The 20912-nt window shown below is 39.0% G+C and overlaps 1 protein-coding gene across 5 annotated transcripts in view; it reads left to right on the top strand.

The window, feature by feature from the left end:
* Positions 1-4244: 4244 nt before the first annotated feature.
* Positions 4245-20912, top strand: part of CPSF6 (cleavage and polyadenylation specific factor 6) — a 33704-nt gene continuing 17036 nt past the window's right edge. For 2 of the 5 annotated variants that reach the window (XM_032644696.1, XM_032644697.1), the window contains exons 1-7: positions 4253-4373; positions 12173-12382; positions 14025-14128; positions 18489-18634; positions 19531-19704; positions 19834-19944; positions 20400-20904. In XM_032644696.1, the coding sequence (XP_032500587.1) occupies positions 4314-4373; positions 12173-12382; positions 14025-14128; positions 18489-18634; positions 19531-19704; positions 19834-19944; positions 20400-20904 (1310 nt within the window). In that variant the 5' untranslated portion in view covers positions 4253-4313. Of the gene's footprint in view, positions 4374-12172; positions 12383-14024; positions 14129-18488; positions 18635-19530; positions 19705-19833; positions 19945-20399; positions 20905-20912 lie in introns of all 5 variants that reach the window. The other 3 variants (XM_032644698.1, XM_032644700.1, XM_032644699.1) reach the window with 3 other exon arrangements.

Below are 20912 nucleotides of genomic sequence, written 5' to 3'. Positions count from 1 at the left end.
TGGAGTCTAGGACCTGTCAAAAGAATAATTCTGAACCTGTCAAAAGTGGTGATTTTGGTAAACCATATTTTGGGCTGGTCTTCACAAGGACAGTACCCTGAGAAGTAAGGGCAAACCAAACTAAAGCAATCTCCCCAAGATTCCCAATCATCTGGGTTTGTTGGTATCACCAGGTGCATGCCAGAAGAAAATGAAAATCCTCTATGGAAAAAAAATCATCATATGTCCCACATTATTTCTTCAAGTGATTCAGTTATGATATCCAGAGAGATAAAACCTAAGATCGACAGTTTTGGCAAAAAAAAAAAAAAAAAAAAAAAAGATGTCATTAAAATTATCCTAACAGATTTTAAAAAGAATGAAATAGAAATTTTAGAACCTAAAATTAAAAAAAAAAAAAGCTACAAAACAAAATTAACAGCTCAACAGATGAATCTAACACTATAGGAGAGAGAATTAGTAATCCAGAAAATAAACCAGAAAAAAAGTTATTCAAAATGAAGCATGGAGGGCTTCTCTCCTGGTGGCACAGTGTTTAAGAGTCCGCCTGCCGATGCAGGGGACACGGGTTTGTGCCCCGGTCTGGGAAGATCCCACATGCCGCGGAGCGGCTGGGTCCGTGAGCCATGGCCGCTGAGCCTGCGCGTCCGGAGCCTGTGCTCTGCAACGGGAGAGGCCACAGCAGTGAGAGGCCCACGTACCGCAAAAAAAAAAAAAAAAAAAAAAGAAGCATGGGGGAGATAAAGGCATGGAAAATTAAGAAGAGAAGGTAAGAGAAATAGTGGATAGAAAAGATCTAACAAACATTTCATTGGAATTATAGGAGAGAAGAAAGAGTGGGGCAGAAGCAATATTTGAAGAGATAGTGTCTGAGAATTTTCCAGAACTCATGAAAGGCACCAATCAATATATTCAAGAGGCCCAATGAATTCCAAGCATCATAAATAAAAAGAAATCCACTTCCAATAACTTTAAATCTCATATTTAAAGCATTTGTTATAATAAATCCCACTTATTCATTCATTAAAAAAAGAAAGAAAGAAAGAAAGAAATACACTTCCAGACATACACAGTAAAAGAGCAGAAAACCAAAGTGTAAGAGAAAAAAATCTTAAAAGCAGCCAGAGGGGGAAATCTCCAATGACCTTCAAAAAAACAGTCATGCTAACAGCTGACTTTTCACAGGTAGCAATAGAAGTCAGAATCTTGGAGTGATTTTTAAGTGTACTGAAAGAACAAAAACTGCTTTTACCCCACTTCTCCTCTGACTCTTGCCTTGCTCTTTCACTTATAGGACTCTTAGGACTCTTGTGATTCCTTTGGACCCACCAGGAAATCCAGGATAATCTCCCTATCTCAAGATCCCTAACTTAATCATATCTGCAAAGTCTGTTTTAGAATGTAAGGTAACATATTCACAGATTCCAGGGATTGGGATGTAGAACTCTATGATGGGCCATTATTGCACCTACCACATTACCAATCTAAAAAATGCTCTTGCCCTTTATCATGAGTGGCTCTTTTTTTCTAGGAAGCCCTATAGAAAAAAGGAAATCAGTGTTTCCAAGAAGCAGAAGCAGACAGGCATTTTTCATACTATGTCATTTAAACCACTATCAATCTTCAACCTTGGTGAGGTAAATATTATTACCCCAATTTTAAAGATTCTGAAATTGAACATGAGAGAGGATAGGTAACTTGAAGGAGGTCATCTAGCTTAAAGTGTCTGACTAGAAATTTGTATCCAGATCACCAGACGGGTCTCTAAGACTCCAACCAAGCTTTTCTACCATATTAAGCACAGTTATCACTTGGCTTATCATTGTATGAATAATTTCTGGGCAGTATGTATCTTATGAAACACACTCTAACTTGGTGGGTTTTAAAAAAGGTGAAAAAGAAATAAAGAATGGGAGAAGGTTTCAAACTGGAGAGACACCTTTGAATAGAGTGTTGTAGTCCCCACTTACCTGAGGGGATATGTTCCAAGACCCCAGTGGATGCCTGAAACTGCAGATAGTACTGACCCCTACGTATACAATGTTTTTTCCTGGACTAATAGGTATTAACACACATATGTGGAATTTAGAGAAATGGTATAGATAAACCTATTTACAAAGCGGAAATAGACACAGATGCAGAGGACAAACGTACGGACACCAAGGGGGGAGGGGTGGTTGGATGGATTGGGAGATTCGGATTGACGTATGTACACTACTATGTGTGAAGTAGATGGCTGGTGAGTGCCTACTGTACAGCACGGGGGAAAAAAAGGTACAATCTGTCTGCAGGACATATATTAAGTTAACCTTAAAAATGCATTCCAATATACTTTAGATGCAGACAAATACTGTTTGATTCCACTTATACGAGGTACCTAGAATAGTCAAATTCATAGAGTCAGAAACTGCATTGGTAGATGCCAGGGGGTAGGGGCCTGGGGAGGCGGAATGGGCAGTTAGTGTTTAAAGGGGACAGAGTTTCAGTTTAGGAAGGTGAAAAATTCGGGAGATGGGTGATGGTGAGAATTGCACAACAATTTGAGTGCTACTGAACTGTACAGTTAAATATGGTTAAAATGGTATGTTTTATATTATGTGACTTTTACCACAATAAAAAAACATTAAAAAAAAAGTGCTAGACAAAAAGATGATTCATTTCCAGGGCTGGTTGGAGTGGGATGGCTAAAGATTACTTGACACTACTAAGAACGGTAGCAACTTAAAACTTAGAAATTGTCTATTTCCAGAATTTTCCATTTAACATTTTTGGATTGCAGTTGACCCCAGGTAACTGAAAACCTCTTTAAGGGAGGACTGCTATATTGGTGGCAAAAGCTTTCTTTATTAACCACGTGACTCCGGTTAAACCACTTTGGTTCTTTTTTTATTTTATTTATTTATTATTATTATTTTGCGGTACGCGGGCCTCTCACTGTTATGGCCTCTCCCGTTGCGGAGCACAGGCTCCGGACGCGCAGGCTCAGCGGCCATGGCTCACGTGCCTAGTCGCTCCGCGGCATGTGGGATCTTCCCGGACCGGGGCACGAACCCGTGTCCCCTGCATCGGCAGGCGGACTCTCAACCACTGCGCCACCAGGCAAGCCCCGGTTCTTTTTTTAAAAAATAAATTTATTTATTTATTTATTTTTGGCTGCGTTGGGTCTTCGTTGCTGTGCACGGGTTTTCTCTACTTGCGAAGAGCAGGGCTACTTTTTGTCGCGGTACTCGGGCTTCTTGCGGTGGCGGAGCACAGACTCTAGGCACACTGGCCTCAGTAGTTGTGGCACACGGGCTCAGTCGTTGCGGCTCACAGGCTCTAGAGCGCAGGCTCAGTAGTTGTGGCGCACGGGCGTAATTGCTCCGCAGCATGTGGGATTTTCCCGGACCAGGGCTCCAACCCAGCTCCCCTGCATTGGCAGGCGGATACCCAACCACCATGCCACTAGGAAAAACCGATTCTTTAGGTCTCTGTTTCCTTTCTCAACTGTAAAAGATGTTTGGATTTAATGACACCTTTTCCAGTTTTCTGACATTCTATGAGTCTAAGAGTGAAGCCCTTGCCTGAAGATACCTCCACCTTATAGGGTGGGTCCAAGGGGGACCGCATTCAAGTTAGAGGCATTTAAACTATCCCAGAGAAAACCAACTGCAGCTCAAAGGAGGAAACAAATGAAGAGACATGAAAGGTTGGGGGTGGGGGGAGGTGGGACGCGGAGGAGAGGAAAGAAGACGATGCCGATGATAGAGCTGGAAAGATAAACAGCATGCAAATGACACAAGTAGCATGAAAATAATTAAAGATAATCATCAACGGGTAACTAGCGTTTACAAGGCAAACGAAATTCTGCTGGTCTCTGAGGTTGCAGGGGTGAGACATCCTCTCTGGGCGCTCACAGAAAGCGGAGCTACACTTTGTATTTCATCGTGACATAAAACTTCCACCTCTCTAAAAGCCCTGGCTGTGAGAAATGTAAGAAAAACCAAGAAATGAAAATATCACAAAACGCTTGAGTCTGCCAGGTACAACGTGAAACCAGTCTCTGGAAATGACTGGGACCACCCCCGCCCCGCCCCGCCCCCCAAGCCTAATCCAGACACACAAAAGAAACCGCTTGTGCCCTCCGAGGTGCAGTTTTGATTCTCCGCCTGCGGAACTGGCGGCAGCGGAGCAGACGCACGCCCCCTGTCGCCCCCGCTTCAGCCCTCGGAAGTGACGCAGCGCGCCCCGCCCCCGGCGCTAGATCCGCTGCTGCTGCCGCGGCGGGCGGACCTGAAGGAGGTAGCGGCGGCGGCGGCCGAGGCCGAGGGAAGATGGCGGACGGTGTGGACCACATAGACATTTACGCGGATGTGGGCGAAGAGTTCAACCAGGTACGTGAAGGCCCTGGGCCCACGCCGCCGAAGTAGGCGGTGCTGCGGCCGGGATGCGGACCCGGGGCCCACCGTGGGCCGCGAGCCGCCGCGGCTGCAGCCCGTGCGCCCTTGGCGCCTGTGGGCCGCGCCGCCCGACCCAGGCGCGGCGCTCCCCTCACCCCTCGTTCTAGCACGTCGTCTTGCGGGCGGCAGGCGCCGCCACCCGCCGCGGGTCCCCGAGCGCGAACGCGGGCCGCCGTGCAGCCGCCGCCGACCCCTCCCTCTCCTCTGCCTCGCTCCCCATTGTTGGCGGCGGCCGGCGGGCGCTTCCCGCCGTGTTAGGCCTGGGCGGAGGGGCGGCTTGTGCGCGGGGGGAGAGCCGGCCGCCCCTGAGCCCCCTCCCCGGCCGCCGGGGCGAGGAGGAAGCCTGGCGGGGCGCGCGCCGGCCGCCGTCTCGCCCCCGGCCCTGCCGCTCGGGCTCCGATTCTTCCGGTCGCTCCATTTTGTCTCTGTCGGAGCACGGTCGCCTCATGGAAGGCCGCATTCACGGCCCTTTGTATCCCGCGCGCTCTGCTTCCTGCGCTCCCCTGCTCGTGTTTGCGACAGGTTTCGGCGTGGCGCCTTCTTCCTCCTCCCCTCACACTCCGGGAAGGCGGCTTCGTGGCGGGCAAGTTTGCAACAAGTCCTTTGACTTTCGGACCCATGGCTCGTGTTTAAAAAGTCGGTTCGCTGCCTCCCTGCCTCGGTGGCCCAGGGCTTGTAGTGCCTTTGAGGCCCAGTCGTTCGTGCTTGGCCTTTGTGATGAAAATACCTGTGAAGATAGGTGGCCCGGGCGGAAAGGAAGACTTGGACGCCCGAGGGCTGGATGGAACAAAAAAAGGCGGTAGCTCACGGAGAGATCAGAGGTGTGATGAAAGAATCTCACCCGAAATTCACATGGTGTTGGTTTTAAAATAAAGGATTGTAGCTATGACCCGATTTCTGAAAGCAAAATGTTTACTGTCCTCCGAGGGGTTTTGAAAGGCTGGAGAAAGTGAGAATGCAAGGTTTTTCCGGTATCTCACTGGCCACAGTAGACTAGAAGGACTAGCTGTGGAGCTATGATGTCTGATGTTGGGCATCCTTGCGAAGGGTTGTTACTAGAGTAGTGACGTTTAAGCTGTAAGCCTACTGCTCACATCTCTACTCCCTTTTATGTAGTAACACATTTAAAAAATTAAATTGTGCGTAATTGCAGTGCACCTAATCGCTTTATCTCTTATATTTTCCAGGTCCATATGAGAAGCTTAGTAAAATTCTGGTTAATGTGTTTTTGTGGGTTTTTCCCCCTTCCATTAAGGATCTTATTTGTGACTAGGGGCTAAAGATTTTATTTTAAATAGGGAAAGCTAGAAATCTTTCCTGGTTTTTTTGAGAGATGATTGTGCCCCTGGTTTAAATATTAGAAAAAAAATGCAATTAGCTTCAAATGTTTCCTACTCCATTAAAGACTGAATATTTAAATGTAACCCACTGTAATCAAACATTAAGTTTAAAAATTTTTTCTTTTTTGTTGTGTTTATATTTTGGATATATGATGCCTGAGTTGTGTCAATGACAGTTTAGAAAATTACCTTGAGTGTTAAACAGAGTCAGATTCTAACCCTTTTTTAAGGTCAGTAGACGAAGACTTCTCAGGAAATTTCTTTTCCTTTTATTTATCAAATAAGTGTAACATTCCATCGAAAAGGGGTCCGTACCTGAAAGTAAAGGCAGAGTTAAATGTTCAAGACAGTCTTCATTAGCTTTCTTACAAGAAAATATATGTGCTTTGTCTTTCTACCCACAATAAAGGAAGAATTGGGCTACAATTTTAGAAGTTGAGCTTTCCTCAGAACCTTTTAATTAAATATTTTTTAGGCTTTTGCCTGTTTAATTTGGGATGGGCATTTCTCTAACCTGTATAGCTGGATGTAGTGATACTTGCTTATCCCTGTGCAGTAACTAGTGCTGACTGAGCAGGAGGTAAGAAGAGGTTAAAATTCTGTGGCCCTGATGAGGAACTGCTTTAAAGGGTTCTTTTAAAAATGTAACTTTTTGTTGATTCGTACATATAGTATTATATTTCACACATAGTTGCATGATTTTTACTAGAAAGATATTTATACTTTTCAATCGGTTAATGGGATTAAAGAGACTTTGTTTTTGTTATTATTTTGCATATCACTGGCCTTTGTAATCTGCTTGCTGTGGTAGTTCCTGTTCAAAATATGGCCACATAAGGATAGTTGGTGGGTTTTAAGGTTCATCCTTCATTTTTAATAATGTTACTATCATTGAAATATTTATCTGAAATTTTATCAGAATTAGAGGCAACTACAAAATTATTATTGATTGTTTTATTTTGCACTCTTACTTTGCACTGACATTACTTCTGCTGGTTGCTGTAGTAAACTATGACTTTTTTTTGGCTGTGTTGGGTCTTCGTTGCTGCACACAGGCTTTCTCTAGTTACGGTGAGCGTGGCTTCTCTTGTTGCGGAGCACAGGCTCTAGAGCGCAGGCTCAGTAGTTGTGGCGCACGGGCTTAGCTGCTCCGTGGCATGTGGGATCTTCCTGGACCAGGGCTAGATCCCGTGTCCCCTGCACTGGCAGGCGGATTCTTAACCACTGTGCCACCAGGGAAGTCCCAACTATGACTCTTTATTTTGTTGTAGTTGAGTAAAATGTTTTGCTAAGTATAACGGGTCATGACTTTGGCTTCTAAACTGCTGTAAACATTTGAAAAAAATCTTTGTTCTTCAATGTGAGCTGTAGTTTTAATTGCACAGTATGCTTTGAAATTCATGTATTTTTCATTTTTTTAATTTAAATGGTCATACTTTTATGATGCTTTTTTTTCCATGTGTGTTTTGGTAAAGAACAGTATAATAAACCTATTTCAAAATATGAGATATTCTGCTGTCTTAGAAGAAACTTTCATTTGGATATGGTGTGAGAAAAAGTTAGTGAAACTATAGAATAGTTCCTTTCTTCACCAGATGAATTAAGAATGGAGAATGAAGAATGAAATTGGAGAAAGGGAGAAGGCACAAGGGACTCAACTATTCCTTATAGCTGCTCTTTTAGTTCTTAAGTTGAAGGTCTTTGCATGTAACCAACCAAATTGAGAACAGTTGCTCCAGTGGAAGAATTTGCACTTCCAAACCTCTACCTTGGAGTTGAGAAGAAAGTGGATGGTTTCAGACTCTATAGTGTGTATCAATTCAGTTTGAACTGGGATTTGTACTTGAAGGTAGTAGTTACTAGCCTAATATTTAATAATTATAGATTTTTATTTTGACCAAATTGTTGGTCAATTGTTTAATATATCTTGAGTATTTGTTACATGCCAACAAGGAAGGATACAAAGTTTAGATAGTCTGTCCTTAGAGTGCACTGTAGTGGGATTGGGAGACACATACATAAATATAACACTGACAGGTCATGTGTTACAGAAACCACTCCTTTATGTGTATCTTTTTTTTATTTTATTTTTTTATGTGTATCTTTGTAGAATTTTTGTTGGCAGAGGAGAGGAAAGTTAGATTCTGTGAACTTCAGGAAAGCTTATGCTGGGTGCATTGAAATAGTGTGTATTTTGCTTGTTTGGGGAGTAAAAGCTCTTAATGTGGCATTTAGTTATTGATGTACCTGGTGGTAGGTCACTGATAGCAGTGCTCACTTAGTAATCTGACCATCCAACTTTAAAATGAAAATGTATATAGGTAGTGGGAAAAAATTCATTTGGAAGCTAGAGACCTAGACATGCTTATAACTCTACTTGCCTTTATATCATGAGTCATTATAGTTTATATTTAGTTATCGTGTATCTACTATAGCCAATGTCTAGCTAATTTTGGAAAATAAGTTTATTAGGCAAATATCAGTGAAATCTTATTTCTGATAAATTTATGTTGAATAGAGAACCCTCTAAGATAAGGCTTGTAAGGTGGAAACTGAGGTAGGTAGAGATTGATTCAGAAACTTGGATAGAAGAAATGTTTAGGGGAGCTGGAACTCTTCTTACTCAGTTTTATTATTTATGAGTAGTTCATTCAGTTGCCCACTTTGTGGTTTATGTGGCATATTTTTAGTACCAAGTTGGCTTCCTTACCATTAGTTGAGCTTTTTACAGGGATTACAAACTAATTTTAATATCTACTTGAAACATAGACAAAATCAGAAAATGAAGTATTTTAAAAAGATAAATATGTATTAGATTATTTGCTGTTGGGTTTTATGTGCTGGTATATTATATTCTCTTCCATGGTATAGAATACATTTTGTAAATGCAAAATAAAACCTTTCCCCCTGCTATATTTCTCTAAATGGAAATGACTATTAAATTTCCTTTTTTTTTTTTTTTTTTACTGCGAAGACTTTGAACAAGTGGCCTTTGCTGTGCCATTAGTGGTAGTATCATAGAATGCAGGAGTGGTATTAATACAATTTTAGGACCACCAAAAGCAGTCTTGGGCCTATCAGGGAGAGTGAAAATATAGTACAACTATACTACAGTCATCCCAATAATGGTATACAGTATATCTGACATGAAAATTTTATGGGAGGTGATTAGGGAAAGTATGTCTAAAAAATAATTCTTTGGAGGGAGGGGTCAATGATAATGAAAAAAAGGTTGAGAAACACTGCTTTTAAAGGGAGCTAATTGAATTTTGGTTATTTTACTATCCATCTTAATTTAAGTGTTTTCTCTGGGCAACAGCTACTCATATATCATGAGGAACATAATCTTGAAGTGTACAATCTTGAAAGGATACCTTGCCTTTAAAATGATTATAGTAATTAGAATGTAGGGAATGAAATAACTTAGTGGATTTTTTAACAAACCCTACGAGCTGTTGCCTACTGGAATTTATATATAATGTACAGCTCTATTGGTGATTAGCTGCTATGAAAAGTAGATAGTTACAATTGGGCAGTATTTGGTATCTAAAATAATTAGAGGGGTAATGTTGATTATTTTTTGTTGTTGTTGTTTTTGAATGCCATTAAAATTTCCTAATGGTAATAATCAAAAAGACTACATAGTAGAACTTGACACTGTGGGCTATCTCTCTGACAAAGTTTGTCCAATAGACTTTCAGAGCTCACCTTCTTTATTTGTGACCCGTGATATACATTTTCCATAATGTCTGAATGTGCATGTTTTCCCCCTTTTTAGAGTGGGAACAGAAAGTAGGATGTGTTCTGTGTGTGTATATATATATATATATTTTTTTTTTTTTCCTTAATCTGGAGGATAGGTGTGATATGCTAAAGCTGAAAAGGAAGATTACTGATACTACAGAAGAGTATGTGTTTTGAGTTGCATTTTAGTAATGGTGGCAAATGTATTCAGATTCATTAATATTTTTTCACCAAGTCCAAATGCATACCATTGGGGCTAGAAGTACAGGCTGTGGCCTTGGAACTGAGCGAAGCTAACTAGTCCACATGGAGATCAAACCCCAGGACCATGGTCTCAATTAGCATCATACTTCAACCAGTTGGAAGCAGTCCAGCTACCAGACAAAATGGCTGATCCTAAATATTGGTAGAATCATATCAGTATGGAAAATTGGTTGGTGTCAACATAGGAATTCGTGGATGGACAAAAATAGTAAGTCATGGTGATTCACCAGGTTAGTGTAGCTGCAATTATGCTTGTAAATGATGTCTACTTATGTGAACATTTTCCTAGATTTACAACTGATGAAAAATCATAATGTGTTAACCTGTTTCATGAAAGTGTAAATCTAAATACTTTTAGTGCTGCTATTAATAACCCTTGCATTCTCTTTTACTCTCCCTCAGACCATATAGTGTGATTATAGTCTCTGCTGAGGAGGATGGAAACACAACTCCTTTTGAATAATAGTAATAATAATTCTACTTGATGTACAGAACTGGATTGCCAAAGAGTCTAAAGTGCCCACTACCCCTTGCGGGAAGGTTTTTAGTATCTTAAGTGTGTGGAATCACTGCTGCAGCCATGCCGCCTGAAGCTTCAGCTACACTGAAACTTCATAACAAAACTCACCCTTCTTTTTTCTAATTTTTGCTATCACTGCGATTTGATCATGTTGCTTGGTTTTTAAAAACTCAGTTCTCAAAGGTTATTTTGGTATTGTTGTACAAACAAAATTATGGCATTATTCAGTGACTTGTGGTCTTAGTTTCTGCCCATTGCTAATGATGGTTTTGTTCTCTGACTTACCTTGAGATTTTTGTTCCTTGTTAAGTGTTACAGACATTCAACCTGGTTAACAATGTTATGTAGAGATTCTGTTACATAATCAGTAAATTGGATAACTTCGTTATGCAGAAGGTTACCTGAAATGACTTTACAAATTTCAGGTCCCTTTGGCTATGCGTTATAAGTGGTATTTCCCCTTCTAGATTTTTTTCTTCTTTTTCTGTTTCTTTTTTAAAAAATCTTTTTCTGGCTCCCTTCTGAATAACAAAACAACAGCCATGTCCCCTTGGGACCTATAATAAAAATATTTTGTTGATCTGTTCACAGTCATCACAAATATCTTCTCTGTGTCATTCTTTATCCATATAATAGTCCCTAAAACTATTAGCTTTTCCTTATGTGCCATTTGTATTCATCCTTAGTGAATTGTATTAATGGAGATGATATGAGTTATGTCTGAACTCTTCAAGTTTATTGTTTTCTAAGTGTAATTGCCTCTCTTCCCTTATTATCTCAAATATTCTACCTCATAAGAATAAAATAGTTCACATCCATCTAGGTACTTGGCGATGGAAAGGGAGGAAGATAAAAATAGAACTTTTCCTCTGATACTGGCTAGTCAAGCCTGTGGCCCAGTAACTGTTACTAAAGGCAATTTAAATGGTGTTCAGTGTTCTGCCAGTACCTGCATTTCATTTTTCTTGTGCTTATTTACAGATTGAACCCTATTTTTCCATTTTTCTCCTGTTCACATATTTGTTTTTTTTTCGTTTACCTCTTACTTGCATATCACTTGGGCATGTAAGTGGCATCTACTAGCATTGCTTTAATTCTGCTGCTGACAATGGCAAAGCTTTACTAGATCCTTGTTCGTATCCCTTTTCTCTTGGCTATGTAGATATCTTTTGCCAATTGACTAAGAAGTCAGGTAAGCATTAACTCTTTGTTGACGGAGAATAATGAAACTATTGATAGATACTAATTTGGATAGTTTAACCTGTGTTTTATTTATTGTTTCTCTTTCCCCTGTTCATTTGTTGTGACATACGGAATCATTTACATACCCACATTTCTTTATCCCTTTCCTGTGGCTTAGCTCACTATGCTTTTTCTAAAACTAATAGCTTTCAGAGTTGGGAAGCAAGATACTGAATACCAAAGAAAACAATAGTTGTATTTTTCTGTTAAATATTAAAATACTTGTAATGGCTCTGATTTTTGTGATATTTTTGTGTCAAAAAAATGTAAGCCCATCTATTTGTATTCATGTGTTGTTACTTTTAGAGTATTTTATTTCCATGGAAAGTTTTTTATTATTTATTTTGTCTACATGTTATTCTATTCCTAGAGGAATGTTATTTCCTGTATTATAATAAATATCGGTGGGAAAATAGGATTGATTGTATAGAAATTCGCTTTATAGGCACTGTTCAAGAAGAATACATCTGTGGCATAAAATGAAAAGATTTGTACTGAGATCTTTGGCTGTTTCTATCTTCTACCAAATGTTTAAAACAAAATAGTTGAATGAATTTGCATTCAAATCTGTTTAGTAGTAGTCTGACTATTGTATAATCTAGAGCATTATTTCTGTATCTCAGGAAGCTGAATATGGTGGGCATGATCAGATAGATTTGTATGATGATGTCATCTCTCCATCTGCAAATAATGGAGATGCCCCAGAAGATCGGGATTACATGGATACTCTCCCACCAACTGTTGGTGATGATGTGGGTAAAGGAGCAGCACCAAATGTTGTCTATACATATACTGGAAAGAGAATTGCATTATATATTGGAAATCTAACATGGGTAAGTGACTTAACATATGAATTAAAGCATAGGTGATTGATTTCAAACTGTTTCAGTAGTTGGTTTTCTCCAGTTTTATAAAATAAGAATTTGAAGTTACTAGATGGGTTCTACATGCTTGCTTATGCAACGAGGAGGGAAATACAAGTACCTTTAAAATATCGTAAATTCCAAATCTTCTAGTTCTGAATTTTGTAGACATTCAACTTGTTTTGGTAGAGATTCCAGTTAAATATAGTTCGATTTTATCTTCAAATCAATTCTTTTTATTTTACTACTCCTACACTTCAGCTATCCCAGTTTTACAAAGAAAAATGCTCACATAAAGTCTCAAACCGAGATTCAGAAGTGCAGGAGAGAAACATAATACAACTCCTGGTTTTAAGAGTTTTCATTATCTAAATCATACTACAGACGTGTTGAGTTTCATTTTTGCTCATAAATTTGAAATCTGATTTATGGAAATGCTGCTATATACATTGTATTTTAATTTGGGTTATTTATGAGACTGTAGGATTATTATTGGTTGGGAGTTTCATTAGCTGGATGTTCAGTGTTATCTATATTTTATTAGTATTAAATCTTAAATATTTACTAAAATAGTCCTATAGAATTTTTGCATCCCTACTTAGAAACATTTGCTACACATAATTGAAAATTTTTTAGTTGTCTAGAAATCAAAACTTGTTACTGTTCCATTTCCTTAATAGCATTTTGTTTTTAAATGTTTACATTTTTAAAAAACTAATTGATCTATCTCCCACTACCCAGTCTGAGGAAATTTTTTTTTTTTAAGTTTTTTGGGTTTTTTTTTTTTTTGATATGGACCATTTTTAAAGTCTTTATTGAATTTGTTACAGTATTGCTTCTGTTTTATGTTTTGGTATTTTGGCTCTGAGGCATGTGGGATCTTAGTTCTCCAACCAGGGATCGAACGCACACCGCCTGCATTGGAAGGCAAAGTTTTAACCACTGGACCGCCAGGGAAGTCCCTGAGCAATTTTTAAATATTAGAGACAGTAGCAATGTAGTTATGAAGAGTATGGTTGCTAAGTAAGCCTCTGAATTTTAGTTTTTACATATGTTAGTTTTATAACCTTGGAAAAGCTCTTTAACCTCTCTATCCCATGTGTAAAATGGGAGTGATATAGGACTTTTATGTTTTAAGAATTAAATATTTGATATAAAGTACATGGTAGGTACTCAATACATGTTAGGTGTTTTGTTTTGTTTTGTTTTTCTCCATCTTGCATTGAAACATAAGATGGAGTTTATTTCCCCAAATAATTTCCTTTAAGGAAAGGAAGTGACAAGTGACATTGGTTTTATTGAAAATTTAAAGTTGTAGCAGTTGAAAGCTGGAAGAGACCAAAAACTCATTAAGAGTTTAAAAAAAAAAAAAATCTATGTTCTCTCTAAGGGTATGTAGCTTCTAATTTCCAAAACTCTTATCAAGGGATAAAATTATATCCTCAGATGCTTTTGTGCTATTTAAAAATTGAAGGCTGACTGGCAGTAATTGTACTTAATTTGCACTGAGCATTTTCTCTTGTTTATCCTGAGTTTACCCTTAAAAAATAAATGGAAACAATAAAAATCTTGGATATGTTTTGATGGTTAATGAGGGGGAAATATCTTGCAGTGGACAACAGATGAAGACTTAACTGAAGCAGTTCATTCTTTGGGCGTAAATGATATTTTGGAGATAAAATTTTTTGAAAATCGGGCAAATGGCCAGTCAAAGGGGTAAGAATTTTGTTTTAATTCTTTTTTTTCCCTAATGGAAGTTAGTAGCTAGTGATTACAATTTTGGGGGTAACTTTCCTTGAAGTTAATGTTAACTACACATGTGTAGGATGTTTTATTTCTACATTGTCAGGAGGTTCTTGGACAAAGATTCATACTCATTTCATGTATCCTGTGATCTACCTCACTAAAACTAGTGGAGCTGGGAGTGTAGATAGATTAGGTCTCTTTTCCAATTTTCCTGAATTTTCTCCATCTATGGTTGAAATGATTTTTGAAATGACAGTTTGAAGAAGCATTGCTATCCCTGTAATTAAGGGATAGTGGAAGATGGGCAACTGAAGAATAATGTAACATGGATGTTTTGCTTTATTTTTTTAAACTATTAAACTACACAAATGAGGTAGGATCATTACGGGATCATTATAAAATACAGATGTTGAAATGTAAGAAAATAAAAAGCCACAATCTCATCATCCATAGATGATCACTCTTGACATTTTAGTGAATATACTTTCAGGTTTTTAAATTTTTACTGCCAAAACAATAGGATTACAACTCAGGTGTTATAATGTATTTGATACACGGAGTAAAACAAATATTTAACAATAAACATACATCTTCCCTAATGTATTAAGTTCTTTCCATCATACCTTGTATGCTACTGTAATTTATTTTACCATTCTAATTTTTGGTTATTTGGGTTTCCAGTTTTTGCCTATTATAAATAATGTGGCAGGCTTCGTTTTATATAAATCTTTAGGTTCAGATTTTGGACTTTTTAAAAGGTAATTTGCTAGATGCAGAATGATAAAGTAAAAAATATGCTTAATGTACTTACTTTATATTGTTTAATATGCCAGTTTTCAATAACTAGGAATATTTTCAAAATACGTACAGAGTCTGACTGCTTTTCATGAACTTCACTTCTACTACCTGATCTGAGCCACTGTTCTCTCTTACTTGAACTTCTGTAATAGCCTCCTACGTGGTGTTCCTGCCTTCACTCTGATTCTCTACAGTCTATATACATGATACATAGCAGAAGTTGAAAAAAAGTGACATCAATATTTGCCTGCTCAGAATTTTCTAATGGTTATCTATTTTATTCAGAGTAAAACCCAGAATCTTCACTGTGGCCTACAAGGCACTAAGACCAGTTTCCCCACTACCTCTCTGACCTCATCTCCTACTACTCTTTGCCTTCCCTATGCTGCTTCAGCCACATTAGTCTCTGATGTTCCTCAAACACATTGCTACTTAAGACCTTTACACTATTTCTTCTTTTTGGTTTATTTTTTCCCAGAATGTCCACATTTGGGATCTTTCACTTCATTCAGGATTTTGCTTGAGTTCCCTTCCCTGGCCACCCTATGCAAGACCTTCTGCCCCCATCACTGTTTCCTTTTTTTAGTTTTTCTTAATGATGTATTTTACTCGTTTATTGTCTTGTCTCCTACTAGGTTTAGATTGTAACCTCCATAAGAGCTTGGCTCACTGTTGTATCCCTAACCCTAGAATGGTGCCTGGGATATAGGAGGTGGTGCTCAATAAATGTTTGTTAAATTAGTGAATTAATTAAATTATTTCTAAATGTTGAGACCCAAGATAATCTTTAATCAGACAGCAGACTTTTTTGACCAAGGATCTAGTTTTTTTTTTGTTGTTTTTTTTTTTTTTGCGGTACGCGGGCCTCTCACTGTGTGGCCTGTCCCGTTGCGGAGCACAGGCTCCAGATGCGCAGGCTCAGCGTCCATGGCCCACGGGCCCAGCTGCTCCGCGGCATGTGGGATCTTCCCAGACCGGGGCATGAACCTGTGTCCCCTGCATCGGCAGGCGGACTCTCAACCACTGCACCACCAGGAACCCCAAGGATCTAGTAGTTTTTTGGGTTTTTTTTGTGGTACGCAGATTTCTCACTGTTGTGGCCTATCCCGTTGCAGAGCACAGGCTCAGCGGCCATGGCTCACGGGCCCAGCCGCTCTGCAGCATGTGGGATCTTCCCGGACCGGGGCACGAACCCATGTCCCCTGCATCTGCAGGCTTCTTAGTTGCGGCGTGCGTGTGGGATCTAGTTCCCCCACTAGGGATCAAACCTGGGTCCCCTGCATTGGGAGCATGGAGTCTTATTCAGTGGGCCACCAGGGAAGTCCCAAAGGACAATTTTGAATACCAGGGAGAAAAGGCTCCTAAGAGTCCTTCTGAGAATAATTTAGAATATTGTATAACTGTGAGTTGACGCTCATTCATTTTTTTTTTCTATTTTAACTTTATTTTTCCTAGTGAGATATAATCACATACTATAAAATTCATTATTATAAAGTCTTCAAATCAGTGGGTTTTAGTTTATTTATAAAGTTATACAACCATTACCACTGTCTAATTCCAGAATATTTAATCACCCCCAAAGGAAATCCCATATGCATTAGCAATCTGTCTCTGTGGATTTGCCTATTCTGAAATGGTATCATAAAGAATGTGGTCCCATGTGACTAGCGTCTTACACTTAGCATAATGTTTTCAGGGTTCATCATGTTGTAGCATGTGTCAGTACTTAATTTCTTTTTATAGCTAAATAATATTCCACCATGTGGATACACCACATTTTAAAAATCCCATCCATCATTTGGTGGACATTTGGGTTGTTTCCATTTTTGCTATTATGAATAAGACCCCTATGAATATTCATATACCAGTTTTTGTATGAGCATATATTTTCTTTTTTTTTTTTAAGGAAATTGTTTCTTTCATCTAAATAGGTTACACTGTTATTATATCTTCTACCACTGCTACTACTTGATTAAATAGCTTGAATTTGGGGCTGTTTTATAAAATGTTAATTTTGAAAAATAATTTTGTATTTTTAAACACTAGATAGATTATCATAAGCAAAGTGAGCTACTTATATTGTGAGAAGCACATGGAGATGAGGTCTGACTGTGGAAACTGTGTACTAAGCATCCCATTTCTTCTTCATTCTAAGGTGCAAATTCTCTGGGAGCCAACAATAGGTTAAATTGCACTATTAACTTTTTTTGTCTTGTTTTGGGGGAAGTTTATTATTGGTCCAATACATTATACCTGATTTATGTATGTTAATTGTGTAAACAGGGAACTCTGTAATAATACTGATAAATAATAACATCAGTGTAGCATGTGAAAAAAAAAGATAGGTTACACTGTAGTCCCCATATGATTTGGCACTGTTCCAGAACCACCCTTTCATATAGACAGACAAATATTTAGTGAAAGAAGTTAAATTTATAAATATTTATAAAATTTCCATTTTTTTTTCTTATAAATTATGCCCCTGTGAATATTCGTGTACCAATTTGTGTGAACATATATTTGCAATTCTGTTAGGTACACGTATACACCAGGAGATTTATTTTTCTGCCATGAGGCTTGCAGGATCTCAGTTCTCCAACCAGCGATTGAACCTGGGCCACGGCAATGAAAGCGCCAAGTCCTAACCACTAGACAGACCACCAGGGAACTCCCAGGAGAGAAGATTTATTAGATTGTATTTTTAACTCTGTATTTAACCTTTTAAGGAGCTGCCGGGATGTTTGTCAAAGTGGCTGCACTACTTTACATTTTCCATCAAACAGTGTATGTGGGTTCTAGTTTTCTCCACATCCTCACCAGCACTTGTTAATTGTCTTTTTGGTTAGTGAATGTGAAATGGTATCATTGTGGTTTTAATTTACATTTCCCTGTTGGCTAATGATATTGAGCATCTTTTCATGGTGACATTATTCATAATAATGAAAAAAGTGGAAACAACCCAAATGTCTGTCAATTTTTGGAAAATGTGGTATATCCATATAATGAAATATTATTCAGCCATGAAAAGGAATTAAGCACTGACACATGCTACAACATGCATAAACCTTGAAAACATTACGCTTAGTGGAAAAAGCCAATCACAAAAGACCACATACTGTATAATTCCATTTATATGAAGTGTCCAGAATAGGCAAATCTGTAGGGACAGAATGTGGATTAGTGATTCATTAGGGTTGGAGGATGGGAAGAAATGGAGTGACAGCTAACAGTTATGGGGAGTGTTTTGAGTGATGAAAATTGTTCTTAAAATTGATTGTGGTGATGTTTGTAAAATTCTGAATATGCTAAAAAAAATAAACCACTGAATTCTATACACTTAAAGTGAGTAGGTAGTATGATGTGTTGTTATAAAAAAAAAAGTGAAAGATCAAAGTGTGAGCTTTGTATATTTCTAAGAAATATTTTCCGTTTTCTTAGGTAAAATTAAATTCAGACCATTTCCTTTTTAATAAGAGTAATAACAGTTAATCCCTCCTCACTTTCTACCCACACCCCTTTAAACATCTTTTAGGTTTGCCCTTGTTGGTGTTGGATCTGAAGCATCCTCAAAAAAGTTAATGGATCTGTTGCCTAAAAGAGAACTTCATGGTCAGAATCCTGTTGTAACTCCATGCAATAAACAGTTCCTGAGTCAATTTGAAATGCAGTCCAGGAAAAGTAAGCAACCCCTCAAAGGCTTTTATTAAAAGTTGTACATTTTAACTAATCTTGCTAGCATTTGTTAGATGTTATATTGGAGAAGTCGTCTTAATATTTATACTTAGTATTTAGTTCATTGGAGAATCCATTTTAGAAAGTCCATGCTTTGAATTTGATTTAAATTACCGATTATGACTGGTCCCGTGTACTGGGAACCTACTCCCGTTTTTCTCTAGATGTCACAGACCCAGCATTATACAACAGTGTACAAGTTCTATAGCCCTGTCATTCCCATCGTAAAAAAAGGAAGAAACTACATTCTAATCCTTAGATTGAAGGAAAGTTATGTGGTGTCTGTTATGGTGGGGGAGGAACCATGGATAATCAGAAAGTATTTGTTGATTTTCTGCTTAGCACCAAGACCTTTCACTACTTGGTAAAGTAGCTATAGAGAAGATTTGCCATTATACACTTACAAATGTTATCACTTAAAGAGATAAATGGATGATCAGGCAATTAACAGAAATTCAAGTGGTTGTTTCAATGTTCTAGCACTTAACACTCAACTGACGAATGTTACAAAATTTAAATGATTTATACTTACTGACATTTAGATTTCTGTTGGAGAATTTTGGTCTTGGCGGCTGCAGAGTACTGGTTTTTTGAAAGTAACTCATGTTTGCTTATTGGAAATACATTTAAGCCTGGATCTTTTGAGGCTTCAAAAGAACTTAAATAGATATGAATGTTTTCCTAAACTGGTACTTCTCATGTAGTTTGGACAGGCCCAAGGCATCTGCAAGTTAGTATATAGTGTAAATGAACTTTGAAATAGAGTTGTTTCTAATATCTAACAGTGGTTATGTATCAGCTATTTTAATAAATGCTATTTATGAGTATTTGGATATTTGCAGCTACGCAGTCAGGACAAATGTCTGGGGAAGGTAAAGCTGGTCCTCCGGGAGGCAGTTCACGTGCAGCCTTTCCACAAGGTGGTAGAGGACGGGCCCGTTTTCCAGGGGCTGTTCCTGGTGGGGACAGATTTCCTGGGCCAGCAGGACCAGGAGGGCCACCTCCACCTTTTCCAGGTAAAATTTTTCTTAAATTACCATGGATAAAATGTGTCTACCTAATACCTCTTTTCCTTTTCTCTCTTTTTCAAGTAATGCATTATTAATGTGACTTACTCTCCTTGTTATGCTATTTTTGGAATCCAGGAAATTTGATCAAGCATCTTGTTAAAGGAACTCGGCCTTTGTTCCTGGAAACTAGGATTCCATGGCATATGGGGCACAGCATAGAGGAAATACCCATTTTTGGCCTAAAAGGTCTTTATTTTTCTCCAAACTTGCTTGACTTATATATAGAATATTTACATCCGTCTTATTTTCTTACCTCTTAAAAAATCCTTTCAGGACCATTTTTCCTTGTTTCACTTTCTAGCTTGGCATCAGAGTAGACTATAAGGTGGGTGATTTCACTGTAAGAAGTGTGTGTACACTGAAAGATGGAAACTATCTCTAAGCAATGTAATCTATTAAGTTTTTGTTTCAGTAATTTTTCTTAAACATAAATTGAGCTAGCTAAATGTGTAAGGATAAACTTCGCCTTTGTAATTGTTAGTGTAGCATTTACCATATGGGTTGCATTTAAAGAGAAAGAGTCTTGGTCTATGAGTTACGCTTTAAAAGTATAATTTTGGCGTGAAGATAAACTGCCTTATTGAAGTGTTTCTCTCTCTCTCTCTCTCTCTCTCTCTCTCTCTCTCCCCTTTATTCTATAGCTGGACAGACTCCACCACGTCCACCCTTAGGTCCACCAGGCCCACCCGGTCCACCAGGTCCTCCACCTCCTGGTCAGGTTCTGCCTCCTCCTTTAGCTGGGCCTCCTAATCGAGGAGATCGCCCTCCACCACCAGTTCTTTTTCCTGGACAACCTTTTGGGCAGCCTCCATTGGGTCCGCTTCCTCCTGGTCCTCCACCTCCAGTTCCAGGCTACGGCCCCCCTCCTGGTCCACCACCTCCACAACAGGGACCACCTCCACCTCCAGGCCCCTTTCCACCTCGCCCACCTGGCCCTCTTGGGCCACCCCTTACACTCGCTCCTCCTCCGCATCTTCCTGGACCACCTCCAGGTGCCCCACCACCAGCTCCACATGTGAACCCCGCTTTCTTTCCTCCACCAACTAACAGCGGCATGCCTACATCAGATAGCCGGGGTCCACCACCAACGGATCCATATGGCCGGCCTCCACCATATGATAGGGGTGACTATGGGCCTCCTGGAAGGTAAGTTA

The sequence above is a fragment of the Phocoena sinus genome, chromosome 10 (genome assembly GCF_008692025.1).
Source record: "Phocoena sinus isolate mPhoSin1 chromosome 10, mPhoSin1.pri, whole genome shotgun sequence".
In the NCBI taxonomy this organism is placed as follows: Eukaryota; Metazoa; Chordata; class Mammalia; order Artiodactyla; family Phocoenidae; genus Phocoena; species Phocoena sinus.
The sequence above is the reverse complement of the archived record's forward strand: the minus strand, read 5'-3'. Positions and strand labels throughout refer to the sequence as shown.